The sequence below is a fragment of the Rhinatrema bivittatum genome, chromosome 10, assembly GCF_901001135.1.
Source record: "Rhinatrema bivittatum chromosome 10, aRhiBiv1.1, whole genome shotgun sequence".
Taxonomy (NCBI): domain Eukaryota; kingdom Metazoa; phylum Chordata; class Amphibia; order Gymnophiona; family Rhinatrematidae; genus Rhinatrema; species Rhinatrema bivittatum.
In genome coordinates, this window is record NC_042624.1 from 112374286 (window position 1) to 112392148 (window position 17863).

At 44.5% G+C, this 17863-nt stretch overlaps 1 protein-coding gene across 3 annotated transcripts in view; it reads left to right on the plus strand.

The window, feature by feature from the left end:
* FAF1 (Fas associated factor 1) overlaps positions 1 to 17863 on the plus strand; it is a 460794-nt gene that overhangs the window by 425817 nt on the left and 17114 nt on the right. For all 3 annotated transcript variants that reach the window (XM_029618481.1, XM_029618482.1, XM_029618483.1), the window contains one exon: positions 825 to 1040. In XM_029618481.1, coding sequence (XP_029474341.1) covers positions 825 to 1040 — 216 coding nt within the window. The remainder of the gene's footprint in view (positions 1 to 824; positions 1041 to 17863) is intronic.

A 17863-nucleotide genomic window follows, 5' to 3' on the forward strand; every position in this document is an offset into this window, starting at 1 on the left:
CCTCCTTCCTCAACCCCTCCCCCCCCCCCTCCTCCCAGTTAAACCACATAATCTTCTGCCAGATGTCATGTGATGGTTGTTCTCAGGTTGTGTATAACACTGAGAAATCTTTTCCTGCCAGGCTTATGAATGTTAAACAATTTCCGATTACCTAATTATAATTGAGAACAAGCTTGAAGAACAAAAGAATGAAAATGGAAACCTACTGAAATCAAACTGAAACATTGCATGGTGAATTTTTATTATTTTTTTTTTTACTTAAAGCAGCAGACAGACACAGTAACAATATAAAACCTGTTTTTATTGCCTATGTTTCTTTTCTGGATTTCTGTTAAAGTATTGCTTGCTGCTGGGAATGGATCAGAATGATGGGTTATTTTTCTGAGGTGATACAATATTACATTGGGTTGTTGATGAACATTTTTATGGGTGTGGGGGTTAAGCCCTTTGCCTGACTTTCAATTTACACCTTTGAAGGGAGGAAGAATTGTTATACTGTGATCAATTAAGGCATCTGACAATTATTTCCTCAATCAAAAAATTGTAAGTCCTTCAGTCGGGCAATTAAATTACCCCTCCTGTCACACAGTAAACTGTGGACTTAATATGTGTTGTAAGGGAAGGCTTCTTTTAATTAGTTGCTTAGTAGGTCATCGTTATCCAATGAAAGTGATTGATTCCATCACCTGACAATATGGCAAAACAGGAACTGGAGTACTGTCATACTTGTTAGTGTGCTAAACATGAAAAAAAAGGCATTCTCCCGTATTTTTCCTCTCTTAATTATTAGCGAGAAGACTAAATTATTGCGTTTGTTTCCTCAGGCTATCCGACTATCTCTAGAGCAGGCTCTGCCTCCAGAGCCAAAGGAGGAGAACAGTCAGCCCGTCAGTAAGCTGCGGATCAGAACGCCAAGTGGAGAATTCTTTGAACGACGTTTCCTGGCCAGCAGCAACCTGCAGGTTGTCTTTGATTTTGTGGCATCCAAGGGATACCCTTGGGAAGAGTTCAAGCTGCTGAGCACTTTTCCCAGGAGAGATGTGAGTAACTGGTCTTGAAAAGGCGCTGTGCCTCACAGTAATGATTTCACAATACCGAATCTGAAGGGAGACCACATAGCTTTGCCCATTCGTTCCTGATGAAGTCCTGCTATCGGCATGAGCTTGCGTGCTTAAAGTGCAGTGTAAAAGTGCAAGAGAGGGGTAGGGAAAATGATGACGTTCATTTCAGTCCTGAAGCCACCAGAAACAGAAGAATTCTAGTCTTTAAAATGTGTTTCAAAGTTAGAGCAAACTTTCTCCAGAATCCTGGAAATCTAGATTCTTCTTATATTGAGACATAAGAATAATCAACAGCAAACATTTCCTGACTAGACTAGGGAGCTCAAGAAAATATTTAGAGCGCGATGGATGGTTGTCTTTGTTATTTTATAAGGGGGTAATTTTCAAAAGCAGTTACATGCGTAAATGTAGCTACTATTGTAGCAATTTTCAAAAGCCATTTACTCAAGTAAAGTGCACTTATGTGAGTAAATCCTATAGACAAGTCAATGGCATATATTGTAGCAATTTTCAAAAACCCACTTACTCAAGTAAAGTGAATTTACTCCAATAAACCTGGTTTTTACTCGAGTAAATGCTTTTTAAAATCAGGCCCTAATTGTATATATACCAGGTCCTTACTTAGGGGTAGATTTTAAAAATTTGCGCGATCGCGTACTTTTGTTCGCGCACCAGGCGCGAACAAACGTACGCTGGATTTTATAAGATACGTGCGTAGCCGCGCGTATCTTATAAAATCCGGGGTCGGCGCGCGCAAGGGGGTGCACATTTGTGCAACCTGCGCGCGCCAAGCCCAGCGCGTGCTGCCTGTTCCCTCCGAGGCCGCTCTGATTGCGGAGCGGCCTTGGAGGGAACTTTCCTTTGCCTTCCCCTACCTAACCCACCCCCCCGGCCCTATCTAAACCCCCCCCCTTTCCTTTGTTGGCAGATTTACACCTGCTAAAAGCAGAAGTAAATCTGCGCCCGCCAGCGAGCTGCTGGCGCGCCATCACCCGACCCGGGGGCTGGTCCGGAGGCCTCGACCACACCCCCGGGCCCGCCCCCGAAACGCTGCGGCACGCCCCCGAAACTCCGTGTCATTTTGGGAACGCCCCTGACACGCCCCCTCCCCGCCCCTTTTACGAAGCCCCAGGACTTACGCGCGTCCTGGGGCTCTGCTCGCGCCAGCGCGCCTATGCAAAATAGGCGCGCCGGCGCACAAGGGCCCTGCACGCATAAATCCGGCCGGATTTACGCGCGCAGGGCATTTAAAATCCGCCCCTTACTGTATAAGAATGTAACTCGCCTTGAGCTACCAGTGAATAAGCGTGAACTAAATGCGCAATAATTAAGATGTGCTAAAAAGACTTTATGGAATAAAGAGAGCTGTTATATCTTTGCTTTTATCTGTCCATCCGTCCCATCTGTGACACTGACATCAGAGATGACGTCACAGGTGGGACCAGCGGGTGAGCAGACAAAGTGAAATAGAAATAAGCGCTGAAGCCGTGGCGGAAGAAAGGATGAGAAATGGAGCCAGTAGGGAGGCCAGACCCCCCACCAGCCAAAGAGGAGATCGTACTGGCCCTGCAGATCTGACGAGAGCCTCTGACAGGAAGGAGATGCTGCTACTGACCAAGGTGGGGAGAGGGCCTTTCCCTCCCTGCAAGCTCTTCTCACACACACTTTTATTCAGACCCCTACCCCGCTACATAAAGAACCCTCCCCACCCTACTCCTCCACATGCTGCTCCCCACTCACTCCTCCTCCAGAGAGCAAATGCAAGCCATACATACATGCACCCCTCCAGAGGGAGCTCATGGGGCGAAGACATGTTCTGTGAAATTACCAAGCATATGACTTTTCCAAAATAAAGAGCATATACAGTACATCCACTAAGTAAGAAATTCAAAGTTTGCTCCTCACTACATTTTTCTTCATAAATTGAACATGAATTCAAATTTAAAAAATGCAAACACAAAACCCCATTTCTATAACCTGAAAAAATATCTCTGACATTCAGTAATCTATTGAGCAAACTCAGAACCTAATAACTTTGCCTATCCATGCAAATCTCCTGAAGTTTATATGTTAACTTTTGAGGGTTTAAGACCTTATTATCAGGGGCTGTTTACTAAATTTCGCAATCTTCTCTGCTTCTGAAGAACATTCTCCAAGAACTGAAATCAACTCTGCCTTTTTCTTTCTTTTTGTGCTGTTTGGTAGGTAGCAACCATCTGTTACTGGGTAATTAGACGCTGAGATGCCAAAGGGTTTGTCCGGCTAAATTCAGGGCTTAGCTGGGCAGACCCTGTGTTTTAAACATTCTTGACTACCTGGCTAAAGCTTAGCAGGAGGAGCAAGAAGCAAGGTGGGAGCATTGCAGAGGGAGGGGCTTAACTTTTCCTTGGCTCATGCTGAATATCAGCGTCAGGGCAGGTAGTGAGTGTAAGGCAAGGTATGGAGGTCAAGTAGAGCAAGGGTCGAAGCCAGAGGTCAGTCCTGAGCATGGTCCTAAGCGTAGCAGGGGTCAAGCCAGAGATCAGTCCAAACAAGACTAGGAGGTGACCAGGAACGAGTCAGGAACAGGAACCAGAAACAAAATCAGGAACAGGAACAAGCAGCAAGCACACAATAAGCGTGCAGACCTGTTGCCAAGGCAAGGAACTAGTGGCGAGCCCTGCCGATATATAGCAGGGCCGTTGACATCATCATCTGGGGCTGCGGGTTGGATTCCTGCTGCGGCCCCTTTAAAAGACGGCAAGGCGCGCACGCGCGCCTAGAGAGCAGCAGGACACTGGACGGCGGCGTCTCCCCTCGGCACACTTGGGGATACCCGCCGGGAGCTGGGGAGGTCCATAGTCAAGCCAGAGACAGCCTTTCCTCATAGGGGAGCTGTTCCATCACCTTTATCATTTTGGTCACCCTTCTCTGTACCTTTTTCAGTGCAGTTGTATCTTTATTGAGATGCAGTGGCCAGAGCTGCATACAGTATCCAGACGCAGTCTCACCATGGAGCAATAGATCTTGAAAGTTCTGCGGTGATTTATCTCAGAAGCAGTTTTAGCTGAGACAAAACACTTCTTAGTTACTATTCACCCCAGACAATAGGGCTTAGAGTCGCATCAGCATGAGCAGAGGCGTTCTATTGCACGTGACCCCCCAGTCAAGACCAGAGAGAGATTTTGGTCTGAATCCAGAGCAGATGGCCAATGTTCCAGTCTTGGTTCCCCAAAGATCTTCCTGTAAGAGAGAGGCTGAGGCTTATGGTAAACTGTTGGCCTTTTGTTACTTGTCCATCTGAGTCCTCCAGATAATAAGGGATGGCTACAGATTACATTTGTTGGAGATCCCTGCAAATCGTCTGCCCAGAATAGTTGACGTATTCAACCAGCTCTGGATCAGAAATCCTCTCCTTACAAACCTCCCTATTGCAGGAGAGAGGGCAGGAATTTCAGTTCAGAAAAGCTGGAGAATCCTAGACCTAAGGGTCTTGAACAAATTCCTGAAAAAGTAAAAGTTCAAGATGACTTCCCTAGGCACCATAATTCCCCTACTGAACAAAGGAAATTGGCAATGTCCTGTGGATTTACAGGAGACCTATAATCACATAGAGGTACATCAGGCTCCCAGGAAGCATCTCAGACTAGAAGTAGAGAAAGAAACCCTCCAGTCCATACCCTGCCTTTTGGCCTAGCAGCTCTGCAGCTGTTTCAGCATTTAAGCACAACATTTCCCTACTTGAATGATTTGTTAATTAACAGCACATATTTGGCAGGGTCGGACAGATCCATGCAGAACACCAAACGAGTGCTGCAATGCCTAGAATTCAGCATCAAGTACCCAAAATCCAATTTGAGTTTGACATCGCAACTGGAATTTTTAGGGGCTGTACTAAACACAACTCGAGCGATGCCCTATCTCCCTGCTGCTTCAGGGGTCACAGTGAAAGGAATAATTCAGAGTCAGCAGACAGTAGCTGGGGCTTCCATGGTCCCTCCATGGCAGATCTCCCAATGAGGTAAGCACAATGAACTCTCAAACCCACTGGAATGAAGCCACTTGGGAACGTCTCTGCCATGGAAGACCTCAAAGTCTCTCCCTGTCTTGGTGGCTCTCCCATTGATATTTGTTTACCCTTTCAAATAGCTCTAACCACAGATGCCTTCAACCTGGCCCAAGAAATTCATCTTCAGGGGCTTCACACCCAGGCCCGTGGTCTCTTCAAGAGAAAAGGTTGCATCTCAACCTCCTGGTGCCGCAAGCAGTCCTGAACATGCTGTTGGCATGTTGTCTGTTGCCAACAGACAACCCCATCAATTTGCCTCTGTAGTAATCTTCTGGCCAACGAGCAAGGGTCATATCTCTTAGAGCCCAGTACAAAATATTTACCATCATCATGCAGCAAAATAACAAAAGGTTTAAGAAAAACTCCTCCAGCTTCTGCTTGAATAACTCAGTATGGGAGTCCTAATCCTTCAGAACTACAGTATAATTAAATAGGAGAAAAAAAAACATCTCTTTCCTAAGTAGAGCAGTTTTTATTTCTTCATGCAGTGCATTTTAATTACAGGGAGCGATGTTTAAAGAATTTATCACAGCTATCTGCAGTTTCTTTACAAACTGCAGATGAGAACTGCTCTGACGCACCTGACTGCTTAATTGTGTCTTGTACAAGGATTGTATCCAAAGGCCGGGAATCCCACTCTGAGACCACAACTTCATTCACTGGCGCGGCTGAGGCATCCCTAGCGCTACATACAAAACTCGTATCACTGCAAGCGTTCTTCGGTGGCAAGCAGCTGAGGAGCAGAATACAAGTTAGCTGCCCTGAAACATATCACGAAAGGCTGGAGCTGTGCTAATCCGCTACAAAGTCTTTCTGTTCATGCATTTCAATGAGCAGCCTAATAAAACAATCAGAAGGACCATTACCTTTCTGGTAAAACAAACTAAAGGGGGCAAATATTTTTACCCTGACTTTCTCAGGTTTTAGAATCACCTTTAGCAGTAACTGTGCTTCCCTGGTAGCTTTTCTGTGGTCCTTCTTTTGTATGGTGATACCACAAGGAGGATAAGGATTAAGTCCACACATTTCTTAGAAGAATTAAACATTTGACATTTTCGAGGGGAGGGTGGTGTTGGTCCAGCAGTTCCTTCTGCTGCTCTGGGCTTCTAGCTCAGTCAGAACCAGCCTTTGCTGGGCTCTGGCATCCTGAACCTGGGATTTTTTTCATCTGGATTACATCCTCTTCCAGCTGGCCCTAGTTGTTGCCATGGCACGATGGCCGAGACACGCTCGTACCGGCGCACGTTGGGCATTTATTTATTTGTATTAAGCATAATTCCATTCCAGGTGACAATTTGTGTTTAGAGAATGGGCAGGGTGTGTGTCGTGTACTTTTTGAATAGCTGCAAATTACCCGTTCCTAAACTATTTTTGTTGCCTGTTGATACGGCTTAGGACGTATGGAACTGGCCATAAACTGAAGCAGTTAAGCTGCTGGTAACGTATATATTCCTGTTTTGTGTGCACTCTGTTTCTTCTTGGCACAAGTGGATTCTGTAGCGCATCTGACTTGATGCTAGAGCAGAGTCTGAAGTGTATTGGGAGAAATCAATTATCAGTAGAAGGATCTCGCCTAAAAACTGTGAAATGAGAGGTCACAGCAGGCTAATGTAGAAACCTTTCCTGGCTGGAAACCTGGGTTTAATTTTGCGCTGCTGGCCGTCTCTGCTCAGGGGAGACCTGTGGCTGAAGCAGCAGGGGTGTTAGAGACAAGGTCTGAGGTGAATTGGCAAAGCTGGGGGAGGAACCTTTCACAGCACCTGACCGTATTCTGTGCTGTAACTCACCCGTAATAACAGATTTTGAGGGGGATTTAGCACTCGAGTTCAAAGGCATTTCCATACTAAATATTATATAGAATTTTAAATTGTATTTAATGTGGAAAAAATTCTCACACCCCAGCTATGACTCTCCAAGTTATTAAATCCTATTTGCTTGAAATTTGATGTAGAGTTCTGCTATTAAACTGCAGCTGTGTGACTCATGCAAGAGATATATCCATTGCCTTCATAAATTACAGACCTTAGAGGCTCCTTTGCATGGAAACGCGTGACGGGAGATCAAACGTGCTACATTTTCCAATGTGTTGCTCTGTGCAGCCTTTTTTTTTCCTCAGTGGGGAAATTAGGTAGACTCTGTATATTATACATAATGTTTTCTTGTGATGTTTCTGACACAGCTCCAACAATGTTTGACAGGGTGGACAACTCTGATCCTTATGCCTCAGGGGCATTCCATGAAGTTAGCAAGTAGCACATTTAAGACTAATCAGAGAAAATTCTTTTTCACTCAACGCACAATAAAGCTCTGGAATTTGTTGCCAGAGGATGTGGTTAGTGAGGTTAGTGTAGCTGGGTTCAAAAAAGGTTTGGATAAGTTCTTGGAGGAGAAGTCCATTAATGGCTATTAATCAAGTTTACTTGGGGAATAGCCACTGCTATTAATTGCATCAGTAGCATGGGATCTTCTTAGTGTTTGGCAAATTGCCAGGTTCTTGTGGCCTGGTTTGGCCTCTGTTCGAAACAGGATGCTTGATGGACCCTTGGTCTGACCCAACATGGCAATTTCTTATGTTCTTAACATGCATGAGATTAATTTGTATGCGGCGGAGGAAGTGCATGCAAATGCATCATGGGGTAGATTTTCAGAGCCCTGCTCGCCTAAATCCGCCCAAAACCGGGCGGATTTACGCGAGCAGGGCCCTGCGCGCCGGTGAGCCTATTTTACATAGGCTCACCGGCGCGCGCACAACCCCGGGACTCGCGTAAGTCCCGGGGTTTTCGGAGTGGGCGTGTCGGGAGGCGTGTCGGGGGGCGGGGCCGGATTGCGCGGCGTTTCGGGGGCGTGCCGGCAGCGTTTTGGGGGCGGGTACGGGGGCGTGGCTACGCCCCGGGGCGGTCCGGGGGCGTGGCCTCGCCCTCCGTACCCGCCCCCAGGTCGCGGCCCGGCGCGCAGGGGTCCCGCTCGCGCGCGGGGATTTACGCCTCCCTCTGGGAGGCGTAAATCCCCTGACAAAGGTAGGATCGGGGTTTAGACAGGGCCGGGCGGGTGGGGTAGGTAGGGGAAGGGAGGGGAAGGTGAGGGGAGGGCAAAGGAAAGTTCCCTTCTAGGCCGCTCCGATTTCGGAGCGGCCTAGGAGGGAACGGGGGTAGGCTGCGCGGCTCGGCGCGCGCAGGCTATACGAAATCGATAGCCTTGCGCGCGCCGATCCAGGATTTTAGCCGATACGCGCGACTATGCGCGTATCTACTAAAATCCAGCGTACTTTTGTTTGCGCCTGGAGCGCAAACAAAAGTAGGCTGTTCGCGCTCGTTTGAAAATCTACCCCCATGCATATTCAGTGTGGATATCTTAAAAACCTGATGACTTGTGGCACTCAAGAACCAGCGTTTAAGACCACCTACCTATAAGAGTGTGCATACATAAGAACATAGGAAGCTGCCATACTGGGTCAGACCAAGGGTCCATCAAGCCCAGCATCCTGTTTCCAACAATGGCCAATCCAGGTTACAAGTACCTGGCAAGTACCCAAACATTAAATAGATCCCATGCTACTAATACCTGTAATAAGCAGTGGCTATTCCCTAAGTCAGATTGACTAATAGAGGTTTATGGCCTTCTTCTCCAGGAACTTCTACAAACCTTTTAAAACACAGATAAACTAACTGTCTTATCCACATCCTCTGGCGGTGAATTCCAGAGCTTAATTATGCATTGTGAAAAATAATTTTCTTCGATTTATTTTAAATGTGCTACTTGCAAACTTCACAGCATGCCCCCTAGTCCTTATACTATCTGAAAGAGTAAATAACCGATTTACATTAACCTTTTCTGGTCCTCTCATGATTTTGTAGACCTCCATCATATCCCACCTCAGCCTTTCCTCATGGGGAGCCGTTCCATCCCCTTTATCATTTTGGTTGTCCTTCTCTGTACCTTCTCCAGTGCATCAATATATTTTTTGAGATGCAGCAACCAGAATTGCACACAGTATTCAAGGTGTAGTCTCACCATGAAGTGATACAGAGACATTGTGACATTCTCCGTTTTATTCATCATTCCCTTCCTAATAATTCCTAACATTTTGTTTGCTTTTTTAACTGCCGCAGCACACTGAGCCGACGATTTCAATGTATTATCCACTATGATGCCTTGATCTTTTTCCTGAGTAGTAACTCCTAATATGGAACCTAACATCATGTAACTACAGCATAAGTTAATTTTCCTATATGCATCACCGTGCACTTGTCCACATTAAATTTTATCTGCCATCTGGATGCCCAATCTTCCAGTCTCACAAAGTCCTCCTTTAATTTATTACAATCCGCTTGTGATTTAACTACTCTGTATAATTTTGTATCATCTGCAAATCTGATCACCTCACTCATCGTTCCCCTTCCTAGATCATTTATAAATATATCGCAAAGCACCGGTCCAAGTACAGATCCCTGAGGCACTCCACTGTTTACCCTTTTCCACTGAGAAAATTGACCATTTAATCCTACTCTCTGTTTCCTGTCGTTCAACCAGTTTGTAATCCACGAAAGGACATCGCCTCCAATCCCATGACTTTTTAGTTTTCTTAGAAGCTGCTCATAACAGTTTCCACCATTTTTCCTGGCACTGAAGTCAGGCTCTCCAGTCTATAGTTTCCCGGATCGCCCCTGGAGCCCTTTTTAAATATTGGGGTTACATTGGCCATCCTCCAGTCTTCAGGTACAACAGATGATTTTAATGATAGGATACAAATTATTAGTAATAGATCTTATGAGACTGATTGTTCCAAGATCCAACTTGTTCGTTCCTATTTAAGTTATTCCTCTTTCAAGAACAGGCTTACATCATTGCATAGTTTTCGGACTGTGTTAAACACTTTTTTAGGAAAAGGTGTCTCAACAAGAACTTTTTCCTCCTTTGAGCTTTCAGCTCAGTCTGCCCTAACTGGGGCTATGACATGATGAGCAGTTACCTGAGGATTTTATTCTCTCTCCTGTCCAGTTTAGTTCAGTGAACACTGGCTGAGTGTTGCTCTTGAGAGGTGGTTGGGATTCCCTTGTTCCTGGAACCTCTGAGCACTGCCTCTCCTGCGTCCTTGTCTGCTGCCAGGACAATGCAAAGGGACGCAGATGCAGTAATGGAACTTATGTGCTACTGATGAGCCATCGGGTAGACCCTTATGTGTGCTCTTTAAATATCCCCATACCCATTGCTATGTTTTTGGGGAAGGTTGGCAATAAGGACTATATTATGATTTGTGATTTAAAAACTCTTTAGAATATGCCTCAAGTTTATCTGATGGTGGATTGTTGCAGAGCTTCATCACCTGGGATGTAAAATGTTCAGATCTTTATTTTAAAGTAAATGTAACCTGAATTAGTTTCAACCTATTCCCTGTGGCCATGCCATCTCAAATAGTCTCATTGGCTGTCCAGCTATGAAAAATGGGATAAAAATACAAAATTAAATTAAAAATGCAAATTAAATCTATCTTAGAGTATTCTATCCTCCTTCATCTCTTTGATTCTGTAGTCTTTCTTGAGATGATCATTTTGGCAGTCCTCTGAGTGGTGGTCTACTTTGAACCCTCTCAATCTACTTCATATCCTTTTGTTATTGAGGCGGCTAAGACTCAACTCCATGTTCCTGTTGAGACCTTATCAAAGCCTTGTAAGGAGGTAATATCACCTCTTTTTAAATTGCCCTTTTTAAGTACACAGAGACCCTTGATGCTTTTCAACTGCTGAAATGATATTGTCATCTTTAGTTTATCGTCTGGATCTTTGTTTTTACTTTCATGTAACCAAATGTCCTTTCCTTGTAGTGAGCCTGTTAATTCCATGAATACTTCAACTCACACTTGTGTATACTGAGTCACACGTATTTGTTCCCCATTCAACCTTTCCATGTCTGCAGATTTTGTTTGCTGTGGCAGAAAGTGATGTGATTTGCAAACATTACTCTGCTGTTTTTTTAACTTTTTATATAAGCAGGTGTGCTAGTATAGATCCCTGTGGCACTCAACTTACCACCTTCCTCAACCAGAACGCGTCCCATAGATCCCTATCCTGTGCATCTGCCCAACTAGCCAGCTAGTTGCTTACCTGTTTGCATTGCTTTCTCCCTGATCCCACTTGCATAGTTTTCTTTTCTGATTTTGGATGCAACTCTATATAAAAGACATTTGCAAAGTCCAATGATTGATGTGCATTGTCTATAAGAATGTTTTCATCTGGTGGTGTTTTTAAGAGGCACATCCCCTTGTACTATGTTGGGGTTTTTTTTTTTGCTTATTTTCCTAATCCAGCTCTTTCAATAATACTCTTCAGAGTGTACAGCTATATAGACAGGAACCATTTTTAGCTTTTCACTCCAAAGTATGCTTCAGTGTAGGTGTGTCGAGCATTGCAGCCTAGCAAACATGACAGCTTTGGCAGTGTCACAGTAATTGCTAGTTTATTGCAAGGCAACATGAGACTGTATTTTCAGTGAAACTCTGGACAGGGAAAACAACTGCAGGGTGTACCAGAGGTTTTCCAGTTCACTACACAATAAGCTGCCTCACTTAAACATTCCCAGCAAACAATGCAGGCTTCTCTAGGACTGTTGGTATGGGACTAGTCAAGCTCCTTTTATATTCATTACAGATCATGATCAGCGCATCAGCCAGTAATGTGGACGAAAATATGCAGGAAGGGGAACCTCTTTTCCCTCAAGTAGTGTGTTTGTGTGCTTCTCAATAAATGCTATCCTGATTCCATTAGACAGCGTCAGTCGCTTACAAATCTCCGCCACCTGCAAGCAGGCCTGCTGTATTCGGTGGAACTGTATACCTGCTACGTCTGTGACGTTTTAGTGGATGAGATTGTAATTGAAGGTGTTTGCAGTTTGGGGTGCAGGCTCCTTGCTTTTCCTACCTTTTGATGTGTGCTGCTCTCGTACTAATTGTGCCTTGTGACAGGATGAACAGGTAGTTGATCTGCTGTAAATTCCGAAGTACATAAATCTGTTTGCATGGAACGGTTGTTAAAGCTGTTAAATTGAGGTCTTCCGATAATGTACACTCTATTGATGGGGTGATCAAAAAGTTCAGATGCGTGAACCCACTCGATTTATGGTCCATGTTTTGGTTTGGTTTTTGGTTTGCGGTACCACACTATGATTCACAGATTGTAATTTATGAATTGTAAATAGATTTTGGAAGCATTTTTGTGGTCTTTGGAACCTATTTGCAGTATATATGTGGACAGAAGAAGGAAAAGATTATTGTAAACTGTACTTTGTATTTCAAGTGCTCACCTGTCATGCTGAAAGTTTGATCAATAATGCAATAATAAGAATGTTGTTCTTTAGTTCTATATGAAAAGTTTCTGTGAAGATATCATCTTACTATACGCACTTGCTAGTGCTGTATGGATTCTGCGTTACTATCTCTGCAACTCTTCTGTTGACAGCCTATTAAAATAACAGAAATGAGGTTTTGTATGCTGAATATATGGAATATTTGTAAGCTCTAGTTCCATCTGATTAGTGGAGATTTAATGTCGTTCACTGTTTATCTGTGGCCTTTGGGAATCATCTCGATGCTGATCAGAGTTGTCTAGGATCCAATAGAACAGAAGGACAAAGATTAATTTTCTTGCAGTGAATCTGTTTGGGTTTGTCTCTATAGCTGTCCTCTTATATACCTCTTTTCTTTTTTTTTTTTTTTGCCTCATGGGGTCATTTCTGTATCTTCTCTGGAAATGCAGTTGCATTTTCAAGAGAAAGTTTCTGGTATGCTTTGCTTCACAAGGTGCTAGTCTCAGCTTATGGTCATGTGCATTAGAATGTGTGAATCCTGGTCTTGGATAGCCCACTGTGTATGGAGACTTGCAAGTGACAGGTACATAGCTACTAAGCTCACACTAAAAGTATTTATCCGTACAAATATAGGTCTCTAGTCATATCCAAAGCTGTGCATAAAATTAGGCACAGCAGTACATCTGTGCAGGAGAGAGCAGTGATCCCCAGGCAAGTCCAGCTCTCGTTTGTTTTTGGAGCTTGCGACAATATGCTGCATACCTCAGATAGTCGACCTTTTACTTGACTCAGTCCTCTAAAAAGGTGGTTGTGCATGTGGAAACTCTGTCTAAGAGGACTACTTAGCTAACAGGTTTCATTTAAACACTTAGTTCATTTCTGGGATTTAAAAAGAGTATTTGTACCCTGTCTTTTTGTATGTACGTATTTAAGCTGTTTCTTTGAGGTAATGCTTCTTGCAGATAAAGTTCTAGAGAATTAAGCTCTCTGTTTACTGTATCTGCATGCCTTAATAACCTAAGGCTCCTGCTCTTTTCACACTTGATTTAGCTGATCCATAGCTTGGGATCAGGTGGCAGTTAAGTCATTTAAGGTTATTCAGATGCATCTAAAATGTTGCTTAATAATTCAGAACCAGTTTGCTCTGTTTAGCGTATTAAGATTTTTGAAATCCTCTTAATTAGCTAGTTCCAACAGCAGTTAAATAAACAGGGGGAAAAAATCTGTCCTGCTGTTGAAAAGACAGCTAATACAAGCTTAATTTAATCCAAATGGTGCCATGCCACCAGGCAGGTTGAGAATCGTAAGGGTGGTGGAAAAGGGATCAAGACGTGGCGATTCTCTGGCAGCAAATTTATCGGACAGAGCATTGTGCTGGCTCGCCTACCAAACTAATAGATGGCAGATTCATGCACGGACATGATGGAAATCTGAGATTGGAAGCAAATTCTAAGGTTTGTGAGCTATTGTATGTTTTAGAGGAGAGTGTGCAGAGTGCTGTCCCTCCCAGTCACAGTAATGCCACACACACACTTTAGCATCTCTCTAGTGCGTGGAAAGATTGTCCTTGCAAAGGGTTGAAATGGAACTCGGAATCCTCCTGGTACGGAGCATCCTCTAATATTGTGAATCTTAGGAGCAGTGCGGTGCTGGACAGTGGCCCAAAGGGGCATGCAGTTTTGTCACGGGCCGACACCTTTGAGTTTAGATGGAACACAAGAACAGGATAATGTCAGCTTCTCTTGAATAGAGCTATACCCTCGAGGATATTCTATGCAAACTCTTAGCATTGGTACCTCATGTCAGCAGTGGGATTTGAGGCAGGAGGATGAAAAGCTAAAGCTAAGAATAGACCAGAAACACCTTTGGCCTCTATAAATGGTGAGTTCGTTCTTTGTTTTGCTGAGCTGATGTTCTGCTGACTTGATGTTAGTGTCCTCTGAGCAACTTCACTACAGTGGCTGCCACCAGGAGTTGTCACTAAGGGCTACAGTAGGCCTATAGTCTGTCACTCTGCAAGAGAAATGAAACGGTTAATGCTTTGTGTTGCCATCGTCATGAAAATCATAGGAGTTTCTTCCAGGAACAGAAAAGACACGTTCTTTCCATGATTCATGATTTATATTCATTTATAAACTTTAGTGTACATAAAACCATTTTCTACAAAGTGAATTATTGAAATGTCCAAGTAACATTAGAGTAATACAATAGCTGGGAAGGAGTAAATGAAATGATCACCTGCTGGTTTAGTAATTATATAAGTGTAAACATCAGTGCAGATCACAGTGGCATACTTACATATCTGAGTTCCATCTTCTGAAATCTTTGAAAAACCAGAACTGTCATTTTTATGCCCTGAAATATTCCCATTCTCATGCGCCTGTACAGTATTTATAGATTTCCTTATTTGTGTCTCTGAAATTGTGTGCATTGAAATAAAAACAGAATTAGTAGATTTGATTTACCAGACCTGCTTGCATTATAGGGGGTGGGGAAGAGAAGGGGCTGTTGTCTATAATAATCCATTACATAGGTATTTTGTGTCAGCATGACCAAAAATATATTTCCAAATTTCTTTTGCTGCGAGGGTGGCCTCTGCCAGCCAGCAGAAATAGTGACAACCACAACCATGATAGATTTAAACCTACAGACCAGTGCAGTGTTAAGAGGCAGGGTTAGGAGTAACAGGTAGAAGAAATGAGGCAGTGGACTTGAGGGTTTGCACAATCATAAGAAAGTTTAGAGGGAAGTATACAAGTCAGTGGGCAGAAAAGGGGTAGTATGGTTGCATCTGGCTTCCAAGAAGGCTGCACAGATTGGCCATAGCTATAGCCCTGCCATCCATGACACAGCTGCATTAGGCTACCAAGAAGAGTAGAATAGCCTGCACAGCGTGGCCATGGTTATTACCCTGACATCAGCAAGCACAGTGTGGTCAGATGTTTCAGACAACAGCCTCACTAGTTTTGGCGGCTGTATGGATTATTACAAAACGTGATGGTAAAGACATGGGAGGGGTCTGAGTTGTTGGATTAAGTATTGGGTCTTGCAGAACCAAAGAGGAAGACAGCAATGTCTGGAATAGGCTACCAGCAGAGGTAGTGGAGGCCAGCACTATAGCAGCAGTAAAACATGCTTTCTTAGCATTCGACAGGTTAATCTAAACCAGTGGGTTATGTACCTCTACCAGCAGATAGTCGGAACAAAGCTGACGTTACAGTATATATACCCCTGCAAGGACATTAGCCTGCCAGTATTCTCCATCTCCAGCAGATGGTGGATGTGCATCTCCCTACTGGGGATTGCTTAAAAAAAAATCCCATTTTAATTACTTTGCATAAAGCATCATGTTTCTTCCCCATTGATCTTCAATGTAGCACCCTGGAAGTTAATTTTAAAGGGGTTGAGTCTTGGAGGCACTGTACTCCCTGGATCCAGCAGCGAGAAAGCAGTTGCACTTTCCAAAAATGGATGCGCTGGTGTGTGCCGTCACACGATTATCCCTGTAGAAGGGGGAGCAGCACTGAAGGATGTGCAGGATAGGAGACTTGAGGCTATCCTTAAACAGAGGTGATAGCACTCAGTTTGCAGATAGCCTCTTGTTGCTCCCTGGAGCTCACACTTGTTTGCTTCTCTCTCAGAAAGTCGATGAATCTGGTATGAATTCCAGGGTAGTGATGAAACCGGAAGCTGCTTTTTTGGCAGATGCGGGCTGTGATAGCAGCCATGCATTAGCTATGACTGAGGAATTGATCAGCCAATACAATTTCAAAGTCTAATCTTACGAAATTGCCCCATAAAGGATCACTCTTGTTTGGGAGTGAGTTGGAAGAAATGGCCAATAAGCGGGGTGAGTTTCAGGTTCCTCAGTTACCAGAGGATAAGAAGAAGGGTTTCAAACATTTTCGACCCTACAGAGGAGTGGCTTCTCAAAGGGCTCGACCTTTGGGTAGGTCTCAGTTCTTTCAGCCCAGACAGAGTGCAAGCTCGAGTATCGGTGTCCCCCAAACCCCTCAATAAAGGTGTATCAACCCACCCCTGGGAACAGGAGATAGGGGAGTCGCCTCTCTTTTTTTTTTTTTTTTTTAATCATCAGAGGTGGGTCGAGATCACGTCAGACCAGTAAGTTCTGGAGGTGATAAAGGAAGGCTATTCTCTGGAGTTTCTCAGTGTTCCTCAGGACATTTTCATAGCACCTTCCTGCAACTCTCTGCAGAAGAGACAGGCAGTGGAGTGTACATTGTCAAGACTCCTCAGCCTGCGGGCTGTGATCTCAGTGCCCATGTCACAAGGAGGGTTCCTTTTGCCTCATCCTGGATCTCAAGGGAGTCAACAGTCATTTGCAGGTGACTTGTTTCCACATGGAAACGTTATGCTCAGTGAAAATGGCAGTACAGTTGGGGGAGTTTCTTACATCTCTGGCTTTGTCAGAGACATACCTACTTGTTCTCATCCATCTGGAGCATCAACGGTTTCTACATGTCGCTATTTTGGGGTGACATTATCAGTTCCGAGCACTACCCTTCAGTTTGGCCACAGCACCCAGAACCTTCTCCAAAGTCATGGTGGTGGTAGCGGCAGTGTTGAGAGAGGATGGCATTCTGGTCCACCCATACTTAGACAATTGGCTAATTCAGGTCAAGAGCATGAACGAGAGTCTTCACGCCCCACGCAAGGTGATCTCCTTGCTACAGGAACTAGGTTGGGTGGTGAAGTTGGCCAAGAGCAATCTGCAGCCATCCCAGTCACTGAAGTACCTCTGTGTTTGTTTTGACATGAAGCAAGGAAGGGTGTTCCTGCTGGAGATCCATATTCAGAAACTAATGGCACAGGTGCAGCTAGTTACGGAAACAATTCATGTGACGGTGTGGCTATTGTACAGATACTCTGGCTGATGCCAACCACCTTAGAGGTGGTTCCTTGGGCAAAGGCGCATATGCATCCACTTCAGCGTACACTGCTTGCTTGTTGGAGTCTACAGTCTCAAGACTACTCAATACGGCTTCACTTACCGGTGGAGATCTCCATCCATTTGCAGTGGTGTTTGCAAGTGGATCATCTAAGGAAGGGCGTTTCCCTACAAACCCCGGACTGGCTAGTACTCATGGATGCGAACTTCCAGGGTTGGGGGGGGGGCTCATTGTCAGGAGCTGACAGTGCAGGGGAGCTGGAGTACAGAAGAATCTCTCTGGAGCATCAATCAGCTGGAAGCCCATGCCATTTGGTTGACATGCTTGTGATTTGTCGACCGCTTGCAGGACAAGCAGTCCGAATAATGTCAGACAGTGTGACAACAGTGGCTTACATCAATCGCCAGAGAGGAACCAAGAGCCAGCAAGTGTCGTAGGAAATAGCCCAACTCATGGAATAGGTGGAAGTACATCTTCAGGAGATCTCAGCCTCACACATTGTAGGAAAGACAATGTAAAAGCAGACTTTCTCAGCAGAAAGTCTG